At 43.9% G+C, this 20287-nt stretch overlaps 2 protein-coding genes across 10 annotated transcripts; both read right to left on the bottom strand.

Moving 5' to 3' along the window:
* Window positions 1-43: 43 nt before the first annotated feature.
* Window positions 44-10397, bottom strand: cdk11b (cyclin dependent kinase 11B). 5 transcript variants are annotated; one of them, XM_068649291.1, is made up of 20 exons: window positions 10145-10290; window positions 9200-9330; window positions 8929-9068; window positions 8428-8555; window positions 8214-8352; window positions 7669-7844; window positions 6998-7120; window positions 6830-6928; window positions 6581-6727; window positions 6430-6504; window positions 5669-5880; window positions 5421-5511; window positions 5216-5337; window positions 5027-5132; window positions 4823-4944; window positions 4610-4717; window positions 4164-4280; window positions 3700-3848; window positions 2201-2390; window positions 44-508 (listed from the first exon to the last, which is right to left on the bottom strand). In XM_068649291.1, the coding sequence occupies exons 2-20, from the start codon at window positions 9314-9316 to the stop codon at window positions 416-418; spliced, it is 2454 nt and encodes an 817-aa protein (XP_068505392.1). In that variant the 5' UTR covers window positions 9317-9330; window positions 10145-10290; the 3' UTR covers window positions 44-415. The 5 variants fall into 5 exon arrangements, with proteins under 5 accessions (XP_068505392.1, XP_068505393.1, XP_049610584.1 ...); XM_068649292.1 differs by having other exon boundaries at window positions 7669-7805; XM_049754627.2 differs by having other exon boundaries at window positions 6830-7120; window positions 7669-7805; window positions 10285-10397.
* Window positions 10398-11185: 788 nt separating this feature from the next.
* Window positions 11186-20094, bottom strand: rprd1b (regulation of nuclear pre-mRNA domain containing 1B). Of its 5 annotated transcripts, XM_049754817.2 has the most exons (8): window positions 19946-20094; window positions 19376-19592; window positions 18088-18226; window positions 17571-17704; window positions 17183-17307; window positions 16691-16817; window positions 12618-12793; window positions 11186-12522 (listed from the first exon to the last, which is right to left on the bottom strand). In XM_049754817.2, the coding sequence occupies exons 2-8, from the start codon at window positions 19524-19526 to the stop codon at window positions 12373-12375; spliced, it is 1002 nt and encodes a 333-aa protein (XP_049610774.1). In that variant the 5' UTR covers window positions 19527-19592; window positions 19946-20094; the 3' UTR covers window positions 11186-12372. The 5 variants fall into 5 exon arrangements, with proteins under 5 accessions (XP_049610774.1, XP_049610775.1, XP_049610777.1 ...); XM_049754818.1 differs by having other exon boundaries at window positions 17183-17304; window positions 19376-20092; XM_049754820.1 differs by having other exon boundaries at window positions 17183-17304; window positions 18097-18226; window positions 19376-20092.
* Between the last annotated feature and the right edge of the window lie 193 nt (window positions 20095-20287).

The raw sequence follows: 20287 nt of genomic DNA, 5'->3' as shown, positions 1-20287 counted from the left end.
GCAAAGCACCATTGTGTGTGCAAAGCAATCCAATTACAAAATAGACATTTATGTTTCTTTATTTCTTGTTTTAAAAAAAAAAAATTGCCTTGTCATTTGAGCGAACAGACTGTTTTGAGTAGTTGTGTCAGATGGAAAACAATTTCACATCACTGACGCAACGTCATCACCATTCATAAAATTGGAACCGCTCACAAACGTAAAAAAACAAAACTAATACAATATACTAAACTCCTAAAATGTGATAACACAGGTGGAAGAGAGTTGAACACTTTGAAACACGTCATAGCCACCATTCTTGTGTGAGACAGTCCTCGTCAACAGTTGGCGCTGATGGCGTATTGATCTGCTTTGCAGTTCATTCCAGTGGCAGCGTTCCATGGGTGCGCTCGTCTTTAAGAGCCAAGGAGCATGCTCAGAATTTCAGGCTGAATCCAGGACCGACTGCAGACGCTCCCTGATTGCTGGTGGTCAGGTGAAAGCCTGTGTCTTTTAGGTCATCATCCCCCTGCAGTCAGAAGTGCCAAACAACATGGCAGAAGTTTAAGAATAGGGTATAGGGACATGACCCACAGTAAGAAGATCAGCTTAACACGATCGTTGTACAACATAAACAAATGACAGCTAAGACATTAAATAGTACAATACAGTGTTGATTTTTGTAGTAGAGTCAATTGTTACAGCATGGTTTTCAAACTCAAAATCTACTCTTTTCATAACATAAATTGGACAAAACTGTGCGTGTAGGAAAAGTTCCAGGACTGGCGGTTTCTTGATTAGCGGTGCAACAATAATAATTAATGGCCAACTATTATCAATTAATGAATTAATATTTTTGTTATTCAAAATTGTCCAGCTCAGAAATTTAGATTCTCAAGAGAAAATATTGTCCGATTTGTGTAATCCACCATAAAAGATGACAAAATAAAACATCTGCTTTTACTTTGGGAAAACAATGAGTAACATCTTTCCCTATTTGACATGTTACAGACAAAACCAATATTTGAATCATAGTTGTGCACTGTCAAATTTTCGGGTTGGAGATATTTTTTTAATCTGATTGATCAATTAATTGACAGATTTATCAATTATTAAAAAAATGTTTAGATGCAGCCCTACTTTAAAGTATCAAGAGCCAGATTGCTGCGTGAATCAAAGGAGTTCTTCACAGTATCAATGTGGGACTGCTCCACTGTGATCTGCTCAGGAGAGGCAGGACATACAGCGCAATACATAAAGCTGATTTGAGCGATGCCAAACTTTTGTTTGGACCAATCACGACAACAGATGATATCGTCGCTGGCCTTGTTTTGACCAGCTGATGATGGTAACGTGATGGCGGTTTATGATGGTTGTCATTTTTGTCATGTAAATGTAGATAAAGGGCGTCTTGAGAACAACGCCACATTTGGTTTATTATCGCCCCCGCCTCGGCGCTTCTTGTTATTATCACAGCCGCATGTCCCAGCCCCAAACACATTGTTGCTTTTTGATTGGTTTGCACCACCAGTGGTTTGGCTCGGAGAAAATCAACAAGCTCAGAACAAGATGGATTCTCTGGGTTTTTGTGAACTAACAAATACCGCAAGAATTCAGCTTGCAGACAAGGGTAGCCTTAGTACTTAGGCTATAATAATAATTTGTTCCTTGACCATGCTTGTAAATGAAGACTAACACTACTATATGTAATAATCTTTTGCAATTTACCCCCCCCCCAAAAAAAAAAAAACAACAAAAGATGCACTCTCATAATTGACATTTTTTAGTGGTTTACTGCTTCTTTGTTTTACACTTATATAAGAAAGATACAATTTTGACACACGAACAAATTGGTGCTCACCCTGCAACCAGCATCCAGGAACAAATAAAGTACTACTCTAGTAGACTATACTTCAAATAAAGCATATATTGATCAATTCTATAATCCTCAACTCCTCCACTCTTATGTCACAAGATATTCTTTGAGGTGGGTATTACAAAAGATACAATTCCCGTATAGTGGAAATTGAACTTCCTTGTGGGTAGTAGTACCACTGCAGAAAACATTAGAAGCGTCAGGCTGCGCATCATGGAAAACACGAGAAGGAACTAAGCAGACACAAAGCAGAGGCTTGTCGGCCTTTAATCTATTTAACACAGGCAGCCTTCGGAAAGACTACCAGCTTTATGTAATGGAGAAAGTTGGACTTAATGGCCTTACCAGTTGACTGTAGCCCAAGCCTCCCTCGGGCGGCCGAGGACTGGTGCCTCTCTTTACCCTCTGTTGCTCGCTCTTGGCCGGCCACGTGGGGAACATGGATGGGTCGATGGGCAGCGGTGTCTCCCGGAAGTACTCGTGCTTGAGTGCCTCATCCGACAAGATCCTCTTACTGGGACAGAAGGTGAGGAATCTGGAATAGAATCCACAGTCACTTCATGTGAAGACACCATAACAGCCAGGGCACTTGAGATTTATTGCCCTCTTATTTTCAGTTGAGTCCTCTTTGTGGACTTAAGAAAAAAAAACATGATGTGCTTCCACCACTAAAAAAAAAAATGCAAAAGATGATTTTTATATCATTTTTACAGGTGCTCGATTTTGTCTTCACGCTGCTTGGGAACCTTAGCATAGCCCCCATGGTAACGCACGCAATACTCAATATACTCGCTGCCGAGCACACAATTCTTTCCTTATGAAGCACTTCCGAGCAGTAACTGCTAGTGGAAATATTGCTCTAGAGGTTCTTTACATCAGGGTGGGAATATTTCAGTTTGGAGATTGTGTTAACATTCGAACGTTAACTTGCGATTGAACCCAACCGCATATCAAAGGCTTGCTTGGACTTAAAAGGTTTGCACACGCACTAGTGTGTGATTGTGCAAACACATTCAGTTGCCAACATATACCGTTCAACATTTATTCAGCGGGTCTGTCTGGCGCTTTTCAAACAAAACGTTTTTTTTACAGAGTCGACCTCACATGGGCTGTATCTCTCCAGGCTGTCTTTTCACGACGAGAAGGGGGGCTAAAAACTTCCATTGAACTATATTTGCCAGACTGCAACAAGCAGGTTGGTTTTTTGCAGGTGCATGCAACGACTCTGTGGGTGGGAGTAAATACCTAGGCATGTTTCTCCTGCTAGAATTTGCTCAACAACACTGACTTTGCCAGATGAATTGCTCTTGGAACCACAAGGCCAAATTTATCATAGATATGTTTGTGAAAACATTTCCTGGTAGTATGGAACGTCACCTTGGTGAGTGCATCTGCGAAACAGAACATGGGAGTGGAGCACAGGCATGTTGATGAATCACCAGTCCGCTACTGTTGTCATGTTTTAAGTGAGGCGGCCAGAAAAGCACGACGCGAATAAAAAGCTCTGGAGCCACCGACGGAAAGAGCAACGTAAGAACGCATTGATGTGAGGGAGCTTTTTTTTTTCCACTGTCAAATCCTGCTGATTGTAACTGACATATCTGTTTGATATTTGCATGTGGCTCACATCTGATTTGGGTATTCTGTCAGTAATGACTAAAAACATTGTCAGTGACAGTTTTACTTCAAGTCATAATGTAAAACAACTACACAAATATGCCAACGTTTCTGATGGATGACCAGAACACAAGCCTAAAATTTGAAAAGGTTCCACAGTGAGTTAGACTGCACTGAGCAGATTTGGGGCCCAGCACTGACTTCAATCAAGCTTGAAATAAACTCACTTGTTCATTAAGTCGAAGCCCTGGTCCGAGAGCAGCGCACCAAAGCGCTTTCGTAGGTTATTGTAGGGATACTCTGTGAAAGACATCTTCTTCACAGCAGGCAGCTCGTTGTAGCCCGGCCAGATTTTCTCGCTGGGTGACCCCAGATCCTAAAGACCACACAAACAACACAGGGCCCCTCTTATTGCAAGGGCAGATGGATATTTCCACTCAACCAGACGTGTTCAAAAGCTTCATTACAGGTAATGACTGTAGGATAATTTGAGAGGCCTGAATGAGGCCAAGCTCATTCAGTCAGACAACTAGGGTGGCCTTTCTTGGTTTCTTCCCCTCGGCACTACGATCCAGCAGCTCTACCCAGTGGTCCGCTGCAGAGCTGCGCTGCGAGCTCGCCTCTGACACGCGGTTGCAAAATGTACCGGTTTTTAAACACCTTGACGGTGATGATAAATCTGAACATTTACCTTGAATATTTTATTAATTTGGTCGATTTCAGATTTTCCAGGAAAAAGAGGTTTCTGGGTAAGGAGCTCTCCAAATACGCAGCCCACAGACCACATGTCGACAGCTGTGGAGTACTCCTGCAAGGAGAAAAAAAACACAGTGGCAGTCCATAAAAGCAACGCAGACAGTCTGCCTGGCACGTTTCGACTTCGGTCTGTCTCGCCTATGAAAGTGGATGTGCTGTGACGACCGCTGGACCTTTTACATGTGTAAATCATTTTGCGTAAAAGTCAAAACTGAGTTTCCATAAGCTAAGTGATTTGCAGATGTTGGTTTATATTTGGAAATATGTTTGGGGGTAAAAATATCAGTGGTGACGACATGATCTTATGTTTTAAATGCTGCAGCATTTGCATGGTCGTGTGAGTGGCTGCCATGCATGTGTCTGGTGAAGATGTGCTTTAACCTTAGCTCCAAGCAGCAACTCTGGTGATCTGTACCACAAGGTCACCACTACGGGAGTGTAGGGCTTCAGGGGGGAACCGTACTCACGGGCTAATCCAAAGTCACCGACCTACACCCATCAACACATTTTTTGTCTTTAGGCTCAAACATATTCTTTGTGGCACTGTGATAGAAAAAAAACTGTATGCTTCATGGTTCATGAAAGCAAAGCCACCTTAAGGATGCCCTTGTGACTGAGCAGCAGGTTGGACGTCTTCAGGTCCCGATGGAGAATCCAGTTATCGTGAAGATGACGAACTCCTCGGAGCAGCTGAATCATCAGTGTTTTTACTTCTCCTGCAAGACGGTTGACCGGCGCCGTTTCAGCAGGTAACAATTGTGATACGCATCATTTATAATCATCAAGATGATTTATCACCTGGCAGAAAAGGCTGCTTCATGGTTTCCATCAGACTCTTCAGGTCATGTTCAACATAGTTCATCACAATGTAGATCTTATCCATGTTGCTTCCAACAACTATTTCCTACAACACATTAGATTGTTCTCACTTAAAAGGCAACACGTGACTCTGGAAAAGTATACGTTTATGAAAAGATGTTTTCTCACCCTCACTGTGACAATGTTGGGGTGCTGAGCCTTCAAAATGGTGTTGATTTCTCGCAAAGACGTGATGGGAAAGCCCTCCTTCTCCTTCTCCATCTTAAGCCTTTTTAATGCCACAATTTCATCTAAACATGAGTGCAGCATGTAACTCATGAGTCCACACATGTGATCTGCAACACCTACAGACACATCACGTCAACTCCCTTACCGGTCTTCTTGTCCTTGGCTCTGTACACCACACCATACGTCCCCTCCTCAATTCGGTTCAGACATTGGAATTCCTCCACGCTACGACAACCCTTCAAAACAGCAACACAATTATTTACATTGTGAAGAGCTACCGAGTTTATTTGGCTAGGTGGATGCAAATAATAACGGGGTCAAGGGTCTATTGGAGCTGTGACCACTATATGTTCATGGTCTCACACTAAATAAGTGTGATGTGTTGACATGCACCTGTAAAGCAGGCAAATATTTGGGCAGCTCCTTTTTGAGCTCCACAGGTGAAATCGGAGGGGAGTCAGGAATATAGTTTCCTTCAGGTGTGGGGGAACGTGAATGGGTCTGCGACTGCGGCGTAGGGTCACCATCCCCTGCGTCTTCTTCCTCCTCATCTTCCATCTCCTCACCACTTTCGTCTGTGTCGTGGTCAAAGCGGGATTCTGGTACTGTTGAATGAAGGTGGAAGATAAGGAGCATGTTCACTTGAATGCACATACTGGACTCTAATTCTTCTCACACACCTGAATCACACAACAAAACACAACCGTGTATGAAGAATAACAGGCCGGTGTTAAACTACTCTAACTATAATGTGCAGTATCACACTGTTAAAGTAAGCAAGTCAAAGCATCTGCGGTGAAAGAGTGAATCTGAAAATGATTACAGGCGTTTTTTGCTTGGCTCCAAAACATTCAGTGGTCTGCCTTCACATTTACATTTGGATCACAGATGTGCCCCCGAATCCTGGGCAGGCATTTCAAAAGCCCTCTTGTGGTACATGTGAAGTACATTTTGTGATTCAAATGTAATTTATTGAATCACTGACCACTCTAATCTAATAAATTATTAACTTCAAGGCAGACGTACAAAACTAAATAAAGTGCAGAACATCAGGAATAGAAAAAAGAAGGACTAAAATATATGTTGGCCATTGGCCTGACAAAATGAACTAATAGACATCATGACAAAATGTTCTATTAGGATCAGTAGTTGACCTGCAGGAATGTGATTTCCATTTTCCGGCTCCTCTTCAAAGTCCTCCTCTGACTGCTCCTCATCACTCAGTTCCTCTGCAAGAAGGCAGGGCCCCGCTGTTAAGCAGTACACCACTGGATTAGAGTAAAACAATGTGGAATTGTTGCTTACCTGCACTCTGCTCAGACCTCTCTGAACCAGACACCGAAACTGACTCTCCCTCCTCCTCTTCCTCTTCCTCCCCTTCTTCTTCACCCTCAGTCTTGCTGCTGGACTCCTCTTCCTCCCCCTCTTCCTCCTCAGAACCAGATCTTGATGCTAGATAAATAGACATGTGAATGAAGAGGGGGCCCCAAATTTCCCTGCTGATTACCTGAAGCGAGCATGTTTACTTTCGTTCTTGCATTGATAATGCCTTACCCCCGGAAGACTCAGCAGAGCTGGTTTTCCTTTCACTGTCACTTATGTCTTGGAGGTCTGCGAGTAGGTCTTGAACATCAGTCCTCTCTTCCTTTGACACTGCAAGCAAAACACGAGTTACCCAACTCTTTATTACAGCATTGAAGGAAATGTTATAATTGTCCTCACTGATTTTCCGTAATTCGCCAGGTTCCGTTTTCTCTCGAGGGACATGAGCAGGACTGCGACTGCGGTGACTTTGCTTCGGCTTCTCACCGTACTCGTCTGGTAACATTCGGTGGTGTGAAGGCACTGTGGACCATAGAGTTTGGTTTTATTTGTAACTTAATAAGAACCTACCTCCTAAAAGTTAAAGCGCTTTGATTTTACTGACACAATCAATGTTGCACCATGTCAAATTGATTCACTAACCATTTAAGATTGTTATTTTGTTACTGGACTAAGTTCTGATATATTGTCATGTAATAATAATACTGCGTAATTTGTTAACATCGTTATTTCGTGCTTCAACATTGATATGCTGTATAGATAGATAGATAGATAGATAGATAGATAGATAGATAGATAGATAGATAGATAGATAGATAGATAGATAGATAGATAGATAGATAGATAGATAGATAGATAGATAGATAGATAGATAGATAGATAGATAGATAGATAGATAGATAGATAATCCACACCAACCAAGCCAACACAGTATCGCCGAGGTATCAGACCAGGACTTGGTAAGGCCAGATATTCAAAATGAAATGAAAGTGTGAAAAAAAAAATGATTATAACATCTCGAGAGTGATTGATGAACCATCCCGGACTACCAGCCGGATTCCACTACTGACCGTCTCGTCGACCCTCTCGTTCTTTGCGTCGCTCATCGGCCCTCCTCTCTCTGTCTTTCAGCTCTCGTTGCTCTTTTTGCTGCTCGCGCAGTTTTCTGTCGCGCTCTCGTTGCCGCTCCTGCTGTTCCAGACGGTCCCTGTGGTCCAAAAAAAACCCAGGAGATTCCAGTCGGGGTCTGTCCGGACAACCAGAAGCCCAATTTTGTCAATTCAGATTTTTGGTGGTTAGAAACATTACTATTAAACATGTATCACACAGTTAGAACTGCAACAATGCTAAACAACTGACACGGTTGCACTTTGTTTTCAAAGTACTGTAAAATGTATTCTATTGCGCTCACTGGTATACAAGCCGCACTCAATAATAAAATGCTTCAAACACTATTCACACAAGGTATTTAAGCCGCACATATTAAACATACTGTGCTGCCTTGCACTCTAGATACGGTAATTGGCAAGACAGCTTCTCCAGTAGGGACATGTGATAACTTTCACGGCTCCTAAACAAAGATTCTAGCACAGTGACTTTCCCATATAGTGTTCACCTCTCTCTGCGTGAATGAGCTCTGGCCTGCTCCCTTCGTTTCTGCCTCTCCCAGTCTTGTCGGGCTTTGTCTTCTTCCCACTGACGCTTTCTGCGATCTCGCTCCCTTTCTTTATCTTTGGCCCGTGCATGCTTCCCTGCTGCAAGGGAAGACACCTTCAGTGGATGCAGATGCGCACTTAGTGCTACAAAACCTATGGAATGAAATTCCTCACCACCCTCAGCCGAGTGGCTGCGATGGCGTCTTTTGTCTTTTCTTTTCTCCTCCTTTCTGTGATGAGATTTCTCTTTTCTTGCAACTTGCTGTGGAGGCTTGATAGCTAGGGAATCGTCTTCCTCTCCTCTGTATAGAAAATACAAACAAAATCTGACTGATATTTCTCTAACAACAAGGTCCCCTGAGACTGAAGATGTTGTCATTTTAACAAAAGCACGATAAAAGATTTGCTGTTATTGCAGGGATGAATTTTCCAACCACAAGAATGGATCATTTTAGGCAGTATTTTTCTGATGTTGCATACAATTGTACCTCCTAAGTCTTACAATCCAAAAGTGGCACAATTTGGAGTTCAACCAATATCAGGGAATATAAGCCTAAAGCAATTAAAAAAATTACCTGTATACGGTTTGAAATTAGACAAACTTGAGCCTCATGGAAAGGATTGAGTTTGATTTTGTGCTGCTGTATTTAGCTGTGTGATGATTAGCGCAAGCACCTGTCCTCTGTGGAATCTTGACGAGTGTAGGGGGAATTGCGAATTGTTATTTCCATCCTTTGATCCCGTAGTTCTCCTTCCTCCGGGGTCTCTCGTTTGGCTTCCCGAGCATCCGTCTGTGGAACAATGCTTTGGGAAATCTGCGGTAGAGACAAATAAGAATTACTGATGAATGGAGTCACACGCAAAATGACATTGCAGTAAAAAAAAAAACGGATGATTATTTCAATTATTAATTCAATGGAAATGTTGGTCTTTGGATATACTTTACATTGTTCGGGTGCTTGGTTTCGGTTCGCTCTTCTAATGCCTTTCTGCGTTTTTTCTCCTGTAATATTTCTTCAAGAGTCTTAACTTTCCAGGTCTCTTTTTCGTCCCCCATCAGCATCCACTCTCCACCACCTTCATCACAACACACACACACACACACACACACTTGAAGAGATCACAGAAGTGGCAAAACGAAAGAAAAGTTATGATTAGGTTTCTAATCAAAATGTTGAGTCTTATTGAAACAGAACAATGATTTAATTGTGGTTCCATTGCTTCTTATTATAGTGAATGGCGCAATAAATGCTGGAAACCAAAGTGAAACAAAAGTACTCAAATTGTAATTATTTTCAGATCCATTGACATTGAACGCTGTTACTAGTGTTGCAAACAACATTTTCTATTCAGACTGATGCGCTTTGCAAAATTGACGAGAACTCAATGTCAATTTTAGCACACTCACTCTTAATGCATCCAGTCAAACGTTTTGTTTAGCAATGCCTTCGCTCCGAAAAAAAAATGTAAGGACGGCTAAGGTCTGGTGAGCAAGCTCCACATTTATAGAATAATTGTACATATTTAATTTGTGGCGATAAAAACATACAGTTAACAACATTTTCCTTTGTGTCCAGTCCAGAAAGATTTCGAGTAAAAGCAGAAATCCTTACGGTAAACTGGGCGTACCATGTTATGACGCATGACATGTCGACGTACATAATCGTTCTATACACGCCGTTCAGCACCATCGTAAAACGAGAAGTGATTTAATTATTTACCAGGTCTAGGGTACCGCAGTCGTATTAACGGGTTTACTTCAGCCTAACATGCAAGACTAGAAGGAGCAACTCCAAGTTTCGAAAAAGGTTTACCACTAACACAACCAGCTAACGTCAACGAGCTAACCAGCGATACAAGCTATATTTGTATCAAACAACACGAGTCTTACTTCATGAGGGACAAGGAATTGCTGGTTATCGAAAAGGGGGATTGCATCAGTAAACGACCGTATCTTTACATTCCTGAAATTTATACGCTCAGACACGTAACTAGTTAAGCTTGTCAAGGAGCAAATAGTACAACACAAACCTAGAATATGGTCAATACTCTATGGCACACCGGAAGTACAAAATGCTTCTTCTTCGTTTTGTTTAGAAAAAAAAAATGCCGACCGACCAACAAAGTACCAATTGTGTTGTCGCCACCGTCTGGTTAGGAATGTGAAAGATTTTATCTGACTGCAACATACCATGAGACGTAACACTCATAAAAACATAAAAAAATACACGCGCTCTATTGGTACTTAGCCATATCATGAACATTTAAGGATAAAAAAATTATAATAATCAGATTTAACAATGTATACAGCACATTAGCGCCAATTCGTTTCCCAAATATAGTTGGTAAATAATATTGGTACCAAAAACAATAAGCAATAAGTCATCGAGGGACCCAATATATATAATCTTGCCTCTCCATCGTCTCATATATTTGCTGTTATTGTGGAGTAAATGTCAGTTTTGGCAAGCATATGTTATACAAACTGTTGTATTATCCATCCATCCATCCATCCATCCATCCATCCATCCATCCATCCATCCATCCATCCATCCATCCATCCATCCATCCATCCATCCATCCATCCATCCATCCATCCATCCATCCATCCATCCATCCATCCATCCATCCATCTTCTTCCGCTTATCCGGGGTCAGGTCGCGGGGGCAGCAGCTTCAGGAGGGACTCCCAGACTTCCCTCTCCCCAGCCACTTCATCCAGCTCATCCCGGGGGACCCCAAGGCATTCCCAGGCCAGCTGAGAGACATAGTCTCTCCAGGGCGTCCTGTTGTATTATGTTCCACATTAAATATAATCACCTATCTGATCAAAATTTGCACATTTAATGTAACATCCAACTGGAGGTGTGAGTCCTTCCATTGTGAGGTTTTTTTTGTATATCCTGTTTTTTTGTGCTCAAGAAACGTCGACGTTTTTGTTCAAATGGTTCCATTTTATTGGCATCCATTGATTACTTTCATTACAGAAATAAAACTACCCTACAGGTAGACTCCAGCTTGTACAAGGTGGTTATGCAGAAAGAAATGCAGGCTGCACAGCGTGAGGGTAAGAGTAGACGTAACTAAACTACAGTGACACATATTGTTGTTTTTTTGAAGTCCTTCCTGGCTTCCAGCGGCTGCATGGGCATTTGTACATTTTCACACACTCTTTTTAAATGACTATTGACTGCATTAAAAAATAGAAATAAAATACACACACACACACACTTTGGTTTATCAAACACTGTGAAAGCTCTACATATTCCTGACATTCTGACATCTCAAAGTTCTTTTTGATTGCAGACAAGTCAAAATGAAAATGAGCTACACATAAACCAAAAGAAGCAACTTCACTCTTGCTGACCTTAAATGGAGGTAAAGCACAGTTGCTGTTTTGTGACATCTGGATACACAACTGGGGCATGGGCAATACTTGGATATAGAGGATTACTGGTGAGGCTTTGTTCCAATCATTTGCACTTCATGATTTCATTCCCTATTTATTGCATTAGTTGTAACTGTAAACAACATTTAAGTAGAATTGAAAGAAGCCACTCATAATTTGATTTTGACTGCCACAAAGGCACTGGCTCTTTAACCTTCACCAAAACTATTTAAAACAAAACAAACCATTGAAAAACAAACCCAACTGATCAATGGTACATTCTCACCACAGTGTAGTCACAAACTCTAATAAGGCCAATTAAGCATATGCAATCCAGGTAACAGAAACAGCACCAGGAACACCACTCGAAAACCGGATCTTCGGTCTACTAAACCTGGCCTCCTTATTCACTTCCATGATACAAATAAAAAATAATGATTAAAAACAAACGGGAACAAACTAACTCCAAGCTGGTAGCGTGGAAACTAAGTGGGAAAATCCAGGCAGACAGAGTCTCTGTTTTTCTCTGCAGAATGCTGCGATTTTACAAATCCTAAAGTTATTGTCCCGACTGCGATCCCATGGTCCCACCCGTCTCTTGTCCTTCTGGTACCTGTTGACCTCATCAGGCCGCAGCAAGCAACACAGAGCCTGCAATGGTTATGCTGAGGGTGTGTATTGGTAGGTGGGTGTGGGACGACACAAGGGGCTAGCTGGTCTGAGCTCCACCACTCAATCGGTGGAGAAGAGGTCACCAGCCGAGGGGAGCGGTGCCAGACCGCCTGTAACGTTAGGAAGGAGGGAAAGGTCGGGCAGACTCTGGATGTGGGACTTGAGCTCCTTCCTCACCTGGGTCACCCTGGCAAGTTTCTGCTTGTATTCCTGCACACAACAACGGGATTTGAAAATCTCAATTTCTCTACGAGAGTATATAACAATGTTCTTTGAAATGTATTTGATTTTTGAGTTTGCCTTGCCTCTAACTTCTTCTCCCTCTCAACCAGCGCCTCTTTCTGGCTACTGATGTAGTCAGTCAGCATGCGTGCCAACTGCCTCCGGTCCTCCAGTTCTGCGGCCAGGCGGCCGTTATACTCGGCCAGCAGAAGACACGCTTCGTCCACTGTCTTGGACAGATTGTCAGCTGCCTCCTTATCTGCACATATGAGACATGTAGCTCATTCAGTGATTCATTCAGTCTGTCTTTATACTTATGCATGTCTTACGACTTACTTATGTCATTTGGATTTTAGGGAATGAAGTTCAATATATTTTTGTGACTTTCAGCTTGTCACAATATTTTCTATGCTTGTATTTCTTGTGTTGAAAGCCCTTTAATCTGTGTTTAAAAAGAGGTAAATGGGCTTTAAGCTCTCAGTATTAGTGTTAACACTGGGGAGAGTTGGGGGGCGTGAAATATTTTCTTCTGGGGGGGCATAACAGAAAATAATTGAGAAGCACTGAGTGGATGAGGCCGAAGGGGTCGGGTGCAATGTGAGCTGGGCGGCAGCCAAAGGCGGGGACCTTGGCGGTCTGATCCCCGGCTGCAGAAGCTGGCTCTTGGGACATGGAATGTCACCTCTCTGGCTGGAAAGGAGCCCGAGCTGGTGTGCGAGGCAGAAAGATTCCGACTAGATATAGTCGGACTAGCCTCCACACACAGTTTGGGTTCCGGTACAAGCCCTCTCGAGAGGGGCTGGACTCTCTTCCACTCTGGAGTTGCCCACGGTGAGAGGCGTCGAGCAGGTGTGGGTATACTTATTGCCCCCCGGCTGGGCGCCTGCACATTGGGGTTCACCCCGGTGAACGAGAGGGTAGCCTCCCTCCGCCTTCGGGTGGGGGGACGGGTCCTGACTGTTGTTTGTGTCTATGCACCAAACAGCAGCTCAGAGTACCCACCCTTCTTGGGGTCCCTGGAGGAAGTGCTGGAGAGCGCTCCTTCTGGGGACTCTATCGTTCTACTGGGTGACTTCAATGCTCACGTGGGCAATGACAGTGAGACCTGGAAGGGCGTGATTGGGAGGAACGGCCCCCCTGATCTGAACCCGAGCGGTGTTCTATTGTTGGACTTCTGTGCTCGACACGGATTTTCAATAATGAACACCATGTTCAAACATAAGGGTGTCCATGTGTGCACTTGGCACCAGGACACCCTAGGCCGCAGTTCGATGATCGACTTTGTAGTCGTGTCATCGGATTTGCGGCCGCATGTTTTGGACACTCGGGTGAAGAGAGGGGCGGAGCTGTCAACTGATCACCACCTGGTGGTGGGTTGGCTCCGATGGTGGGGGAAGATGCCGGTCCGACCTGGCAGACCCAAACGCTCTGTGAGGGTCTGCTGGGAACGTCTGGCAGAATCTCCTGTCAGGAAGAGCTTCAACTCCCACCTCCGGCAGAGCTTTTCCCACGTCCCGGGGGAGGCGGGGGACATTGAGTCCGAGTGGACCATGTTCCGCGCCTCCATTGTTGAGGCGGCCGACCGGAGCTGTGGCCGTAAGGTCGTTGGTGCCTGTCGTGGCGGCAACCCCCGAACCCGCTGGTGGACACCGGCGGTAAGGGATGCCGTCAAGCTGAAGAAGGAGTCCTATCGGGCCGTTTTGGCCTGCGGGACTCCGGAGGCAGCTGACAGGTACCGGATGGCCAAGCGGAACGCGGCTTCGGCGGTTGCTGAGGCAAAAACCCGGGCGTGGGAGGAGTTCGGTGAGGCCATGGAGAATGACTTTCGGACGGCTTCGAGGAAATTCTGGTCCACCATCCGGCGTCTCAGGAGGGGGAAGCAGTGCAACGTCAACACTGTTTACAGTGGGGATGGCGTGCTGCTGACCTCGACTCGGGACGTCGTGAGTCAGTGGGGAGAATACTTCGAAGACCTCCTCAATTCCACCTACACGCCTTCCATTGAGGAAGCAGGGCCTAGAGACTCTGAGGCGGATTCTCCAATCTCTGGGGTCGAAGTCACTGAGGTAGTTAAAAAACTCCTCGGTGGCAAGGCCCCGGGGGTGGATGAGATCCGCCCAGAGTTCTTAAAGGCTCTGGATGTTGTGGGGCTGTCATGGCTGACACGCCTCTACAACGTTGCGTGGACATCGGGGACAGTGCCTCTGGATTGGCAGACTGGGGTGGTGGTTCCCCTCTTTAAGAAGGGGGACCGGAGGGTGTGTTCCAATTACAGGGGAATCACACTCCTCAGCCTCCCTGGTAAGGTCTATTCAGGGGTGCTGGAGAGGAGGGTCCGTCGGGAGGTCGAACCTCGGATTCAGGAGGAGCAGTGTGGCTTTCGTCCTGGCCGTGGAACAGTGGACCAGCTCTACACCCTCGGCAGGATCCTCGAGGGTGCATGGGAGTTTGCCCAACCAGTCCACATGTGTTTTGTGGACTTGGAGAAGGCGTTCGACCGTGTCCCTCGGGAGGTTCTGTGGAGGGTGCTTCGGGAGTACGGGGTGCCGAGCCAACTGATAAGGGCGGTTCGGTCCCTGTATCACCGATGCCAGAGTCTGGTCCGCATTTCCGGCAGTAAGTCGGATTCGTTCCCAGTGAGGGTTGGACTCCGCCAAGGCTGCCCTTTGTCACCGATTCTGTTCATAATTTTTATGGACAGAATTTCTAGGCGCAGCCGAGGCGTTGAGGGGGTCCGGTTTGGGGACCTCAGCATCGCGTCTCTGCTTTTTGCAGATGACGTGGTGCTGTTGGCTTCTTCAGGCCGTGATCTCCAGCTCTCGCTGGAACGGTTCGCAGCCGAGTGTGAAGCGGTCGGGATGAGGGTCAGCACCTCCAAATCCGAGTCCATGGTCCTCGATCGGAAAAGGGTGGAATGCCCTCTCCGGATCGGGGATGAGATCCTGCCCCAAGTGGAGGAGTTCAAGTATCTTGGAGTCTTGTTCACGAGTGAGGGGAGGATGGAGCGTGAGATCGACAGGCGGATCGGTGCAGCGTCGGCAGTAATGCGGACCCTGTACCGGTCCGTTGTGGTGAAGAGAGAGCTGAGCCAAAAGGCAAAGCTCTCAATTTACCGGTCGATTTACGCTCCTACCCTCACCTATGGTCACGAGCTATGGGTCGTGACCGAAAGAACGAGATCTCGGATACAAGCGGCCGAAATGAGTTTTCTCCGCAGGATGTCCGGGCTCTCCCTTAGAGATAGGGTGAGAAGCTCGGTCATCCGGGAGAGACTCGGAGTAGAGTCGCTACTCCTCCACGTTGAGAGGAGCCAGATGAGGTGGCTCGGGCATCTTATCAGGATGCCTCCTGGACGCCTCCCTGGGGAGGTGTTCCGGGCATGTCCCACCGGTAGGAGACCCCAGGGACGACCCAGGACGCGCTGGAGAGACTATGTCTCTCAGCTGGCCTGGGAACGCCTTGGGATCCCCCGGGATGAGCTGGATGAAGTGGCTGGGGAGAGGGAAGTCTGGGAGTCCCTCCTGAAGCTGTTGCCCCCACGACCCGACCCCGGATAAGCGGAAGAAGATGGATGGATGGATGGATGGATGAGTGGATGAGTTGAAATGTGGCAGAACTAATACAATATTAAAAAAACATATTTCATATGACAGAAACCTAGTGGGTCTGGAACGTATCCCGCTCAGAAAACCGGTATTTTTTTTATTTTTATTTTTTCTTCTTTTTAAAGTCCACTTTCCAGACTCCGCTGGGTAGGACTGGATTCTCAATATGGCTTTCTTCCACTGGAGGTGGTCCATGGCCAGTGGATGAAATGCCATACTGAGAATATTTTTGGAGCAAAGGTTTTTACAGTCGGATGCCCTTCCTGACACCTGCAGTTTGCAATAGTTGTTGTATGTTGTATGCCTTATCCCTGTTATAAATGTTTCTTTTTTTCATCTGTATGACATGCATTAGGATGCATATTTTTTTTATCCATTGAAATTTTATCTTAAATGTATTTATATTTCTGGAGAATGCCACTTCGTAAGCCCCTGGAGGGTTTTTTAGACATTCTCCATCACATTTATTTAATCTATGTACATTTTAAATTGTTTTTGTATGTGAAAATAAACAAACAAACAAAACAAACAATCGGGAATAATCAGCTTGCCAGTTATCTTTTCCAGTAGTGAGACATCTTGGACTTCCTGCGGCAGTGAGGCGATTTTCTGCCGCACGGCTGCATCACCTGATGCGGCGTTCTCCAAGTCCTGCAGCGCTTTCACCAACTCCTCTGTCTGAGTATGTATGCATGACAATAACATTAAAATAGACAGAAGGAAACAGTGACTCCACAAAAAATAAAAACACTAAGAGCGCAGGACAGGGAGTAAATGGGCATATCTGTACAGTACTGTATATCATACATGTTTTTTGTTATTATGACCACTATAAATATTTCTCCACTACTTTCTGTCTTCTTTTAAAATTTGCGTTATTGTAAGCGATCACGCATCGCTGTTTACTTGTGGAATTTTAATACACGTAGACTAGCAAAACGGGTGCTCTTTCCATTGACTTCAAAGAACCCGCACATGACTGTATACAAGTCTCTGACAGGCCGAGCCTATAAGGTGACAAAGGGAAGATTTGTATCCTTTACCAGTTGATTAGCGGAGGCGTCCGTGCTACGAGGGGAGCTGATGCTTCTGTAGTCGTCATCCTCATCTTCCTCTTCCTCTTGCTGGATCTTCTGGTAGCTTCGTTTCACTGGTTTCTTTTCCTCTACTATCAAGAGCACAGAAGAGTTATTATTGACAATGCTTAATGTAAATGAGGCATTTGCAAAACCATACGATATCACACGTTTACCATTTCATGAAACACATAATCCTGGTTATAATTGATTACGCAAAAGCTGGGCAAATGTCACGTGGGGGAAAAGAAAAAAAAAAAAAACACCAAACCCACAACAGTACCAAATTTATGAATGTGTTTCCACATTGTGTTAATGAACATTACTGATTTTTGTTATTATTATTTGACCACACCTATAGGCTGAGGGCTGTTGGAGTCTTCTATGGCCAGGGTGAGCTGCTGAATAAAGTCACTTCTGTAGAGGTTGCGCTCCTTCCATATGTTCAGGAGTCTCTCCATGTGCTTTTTGCAGCTCTCATCAACTTCACTGCAAGAGGACAGTGGAGTTCAGTGGAACAACAAACACAAAAATGTGTTCAAAGTGCACATAGCATGAAACGCTGTCCCACTTTGTCCTGAAGTCATTCTTGGCTTATGCGACATGTATTATAGGTCTGAATCTTCTTCAGCAAAATACAATTCAAAGGGGATGAATACATTTGGGAGGGGGGCATGAGAACACAGGGAAATGCTTTTTTTTCCTCGCCGTACTAGGATAAAGTGTTGCCGAACCACTACAGTAGGTGACAATGCCACTCTTATTGATAGTGTTCACAGGGTTTTAGCTCCAGGGTGTAGTTTTTTTCCCCTTTACAAACATACAAAAACACATCATGGCTTACATTTAAATGTAAAAAAAACGTTATTTACCCCACACACCTGGCAACATGAGAGCAGGCATCAATGAGGACGGACTCAAAGTCTTTAGTGAATTCGGGTCCTTTCTTCTTGCTGTTTTGGATAACATCATTGGCCAGATAGAGGAATGTCAGCTTCCTGCTTTTTTTAGCTGCAGGACAACAAATTACACTTTAAATGTGATAACAACATTGTCACAACTTTATTTTAGAAGAAAAAGCTCATGGCACACCACTGTCACGTTACAACAACATCCTTAAAAACAAATGGCTTACAGATGATTTGATTAAAAAAAAAAAATGTACATGGCGAGTACTCTCCTTAACTTCCACTAACAAGTCAGACTAAATTTAGCTCCTTCCAAAGACAAAGCTTGTCTTTTAGTCAAGGCGTATTACTTGAACATACTTTGTGGTTTACTGTACTACCTCGCTGCAGGGCATCTTAAAGCAGTTCAGAAAGCGCACAAAAAAAAATTAAAAAGGTGCATTGAATATTCAGAAGACTATTGTATATTAATTCAATTATCGAAATAATAAATACCCATCCGTTCACAGTAGAATTAGTAAAGTCAGGTCTCAGCTATTAGTCATAATCACCAACTGCAACAAAAACATGGTGTCTTTATCAACACGATATTTTTATTCTAACAATACATTTGCAGTTAGGTACTGAAAGCTGTTTTGACGTGTATAAGTTATTTCTACAATGATCATTAAATGGCTCTAACATAAGGTGCATTGACTTGTCTTTTTCACTGTTAGCACCAAACTTGTTTGGTGGAATTTTGTTACATTGTCATGCTTAAAAGACAACTAAGTGTTGAATAAGGTTAATTAATGGTTAATTTGCCTTCATATTAGCGTAAACTTAAACTTTAAGACCAAAATATTTTTGCACAATAAATGTGATGTTGCTTATTGTAATGGAGACAGATTTTTACTTGCATAGTATATAATAATAATAGTAATAATAATAATAAAATAATAATAATAATATAATAATACAGAGGACTAAAACAATGCATATTAAAATACAATTAACAATATTGAATAGGGTGATGTGAGGGGGAGCGCAATGCTTTTACAAAATGGGTCCCTACTACTTATTACCCACATTGTAATTGGCAGAGCAGCATGAGGAACATACCCAAATCATGTGAATCCAATGAAAAAAATTGTCTAAAATGAGGGAGACACATTTTAAAGACTCATCATTGTACTGGCATATGGGTTAGGTCAAATGGCTGGTCACTAATAAGATCTCAGAGTTTCACTATATTGCTACATCCGAGCCTCACCTTTCTTCAGCTCTCTGTGCCACACTTTGACAATGAGGCCCGAATGTTTGCGGTGGTGGATGATCCAGAGGGACAAAGTCTGGACGCTCTGCTGCGAGCTGCTCAGCTCCGACAGTTTCTTCTCCAGGGCTGCCTCGGAAAACGACGACATGTCCGTGTACTGGTGCGCGTCTCCTTCAGGGCAGACTCACCACGACTCCGTTCTAAATTGACGGAGCTTCGAGATAGTGGGGGGAAACCACTCGGATCACGGTCATCAAAACTATAGTTGCACTTCACGCAACTACACGCAAGATTAAAACAGAAAAAAAAAAGAGCGCCCTTTGCTACCTACTCAAGCAAATCACTGTTTTATGTTTCATTAGCCACTAACCTACAGGAATACTGTGCAGAAACTACAAACGTGCAGCTTTTGAGTTGGCTCTCGAGAAGCAGTTTGCTCAAGTGTTTGTTTACAGGCACAGCTAACACTTAGCCAGCGACAGCTAAGTAGCCATTCGCATGCTACGTGCGAGCCTACGCTTTAGGCTGGTTCAAATGCCAGAACTTGTGTAATTCAGAAGCGAATACCTGTTCGGCACAACAGCAAGATTAATAAATCGGTAACCGTCAAAGTGGAGTGGCTGGTAGATCGTTCCCTTTAGATGAACTAATCAGGAAGAATTATCAAAAAAAAATGGCAGCTCGCACTTTCACCTCGACATGTGCGTCGCGGGACAGTGACGTCACCAGCAGCCGAACGTCTCCTTTTTCGATATTATCGTTTGCATTTGTTTTATTCGCTATTTAAAATAACCTAAACTCCATAATTCTATTTGATTATACGTTTTATAGTATCAGTGAAGCCAGAAAGTTGTTTTCAAAATTAAAATTATTGCAAATAGTTTCCATAAAGTGTTGTCATTATAAACA

This window comes from Syngnathus scovelli, chromosome 2 (genome assembly GCF_024217435.2).
Source record: "Syngnathus scovelli strain Florida chromosome 2, RoL_Ssco_1.2, whole genome shotgun sequence".
Taxonomy (NCBI): domain Eukaryota; kingdom Metazoa; phylum Chordata; class Actinopteri; order Syngnathiformes; family Syngnathidae; genus Syngnathus; species Syngnathus scovelli.
This window is presented reverse-complemented; position numbering and strand designations above follow the sequence as displayed.

Excerpts from the sequence above, each read along its gene's own strand:
- cdk11b (XM_049754627.2), bottom strand. The coding sequence starts at position 9,316 with ATGCTGATGGGGGACGAAAAAGAGACCTGGAAAGTTAAGACTCTTGAA. Across the intron at positions 7,806-8,213 it reads GCTCATTCACGCAGAGAGAG|GGACCGTCTGGAACAGCAGG; the intron begins GTGAACACTATA and ends TTTGGACCACAG. Across the intron at positions 4,281-4,609 it reads AGTTGCTGCTTGGAGCTAAG|GAGTACTCCACAGCTGTCGA; the intron begins GTTAAAGCACAT and ends TTCTCCTTGCAG.
- rprd1b (XM_049754817.2), bottom strand. The coding sequence starts at position 19,526 with ATGTCGTCGTTTTCCGAGGCAGCCCTGGAGAAGAAACTGTCGGAGCTG. Across the intron at positions 18,227-19,375 it reads GCACAGAGAGCTGAAGAAAG|CTAAAAAAAGCAGGAAGCTG; the intron begins GTGAGGCTCGGA and ends GTTGTCCTGCAG. Across the intron at positions 12,523-12,617 it reads AGAGGGAGAAGAAGTTAGAG|GAATACAAGCAGAAACTTGC; the intron begins GCAAGGCAAACT and ends TGTTGTGTGCAG.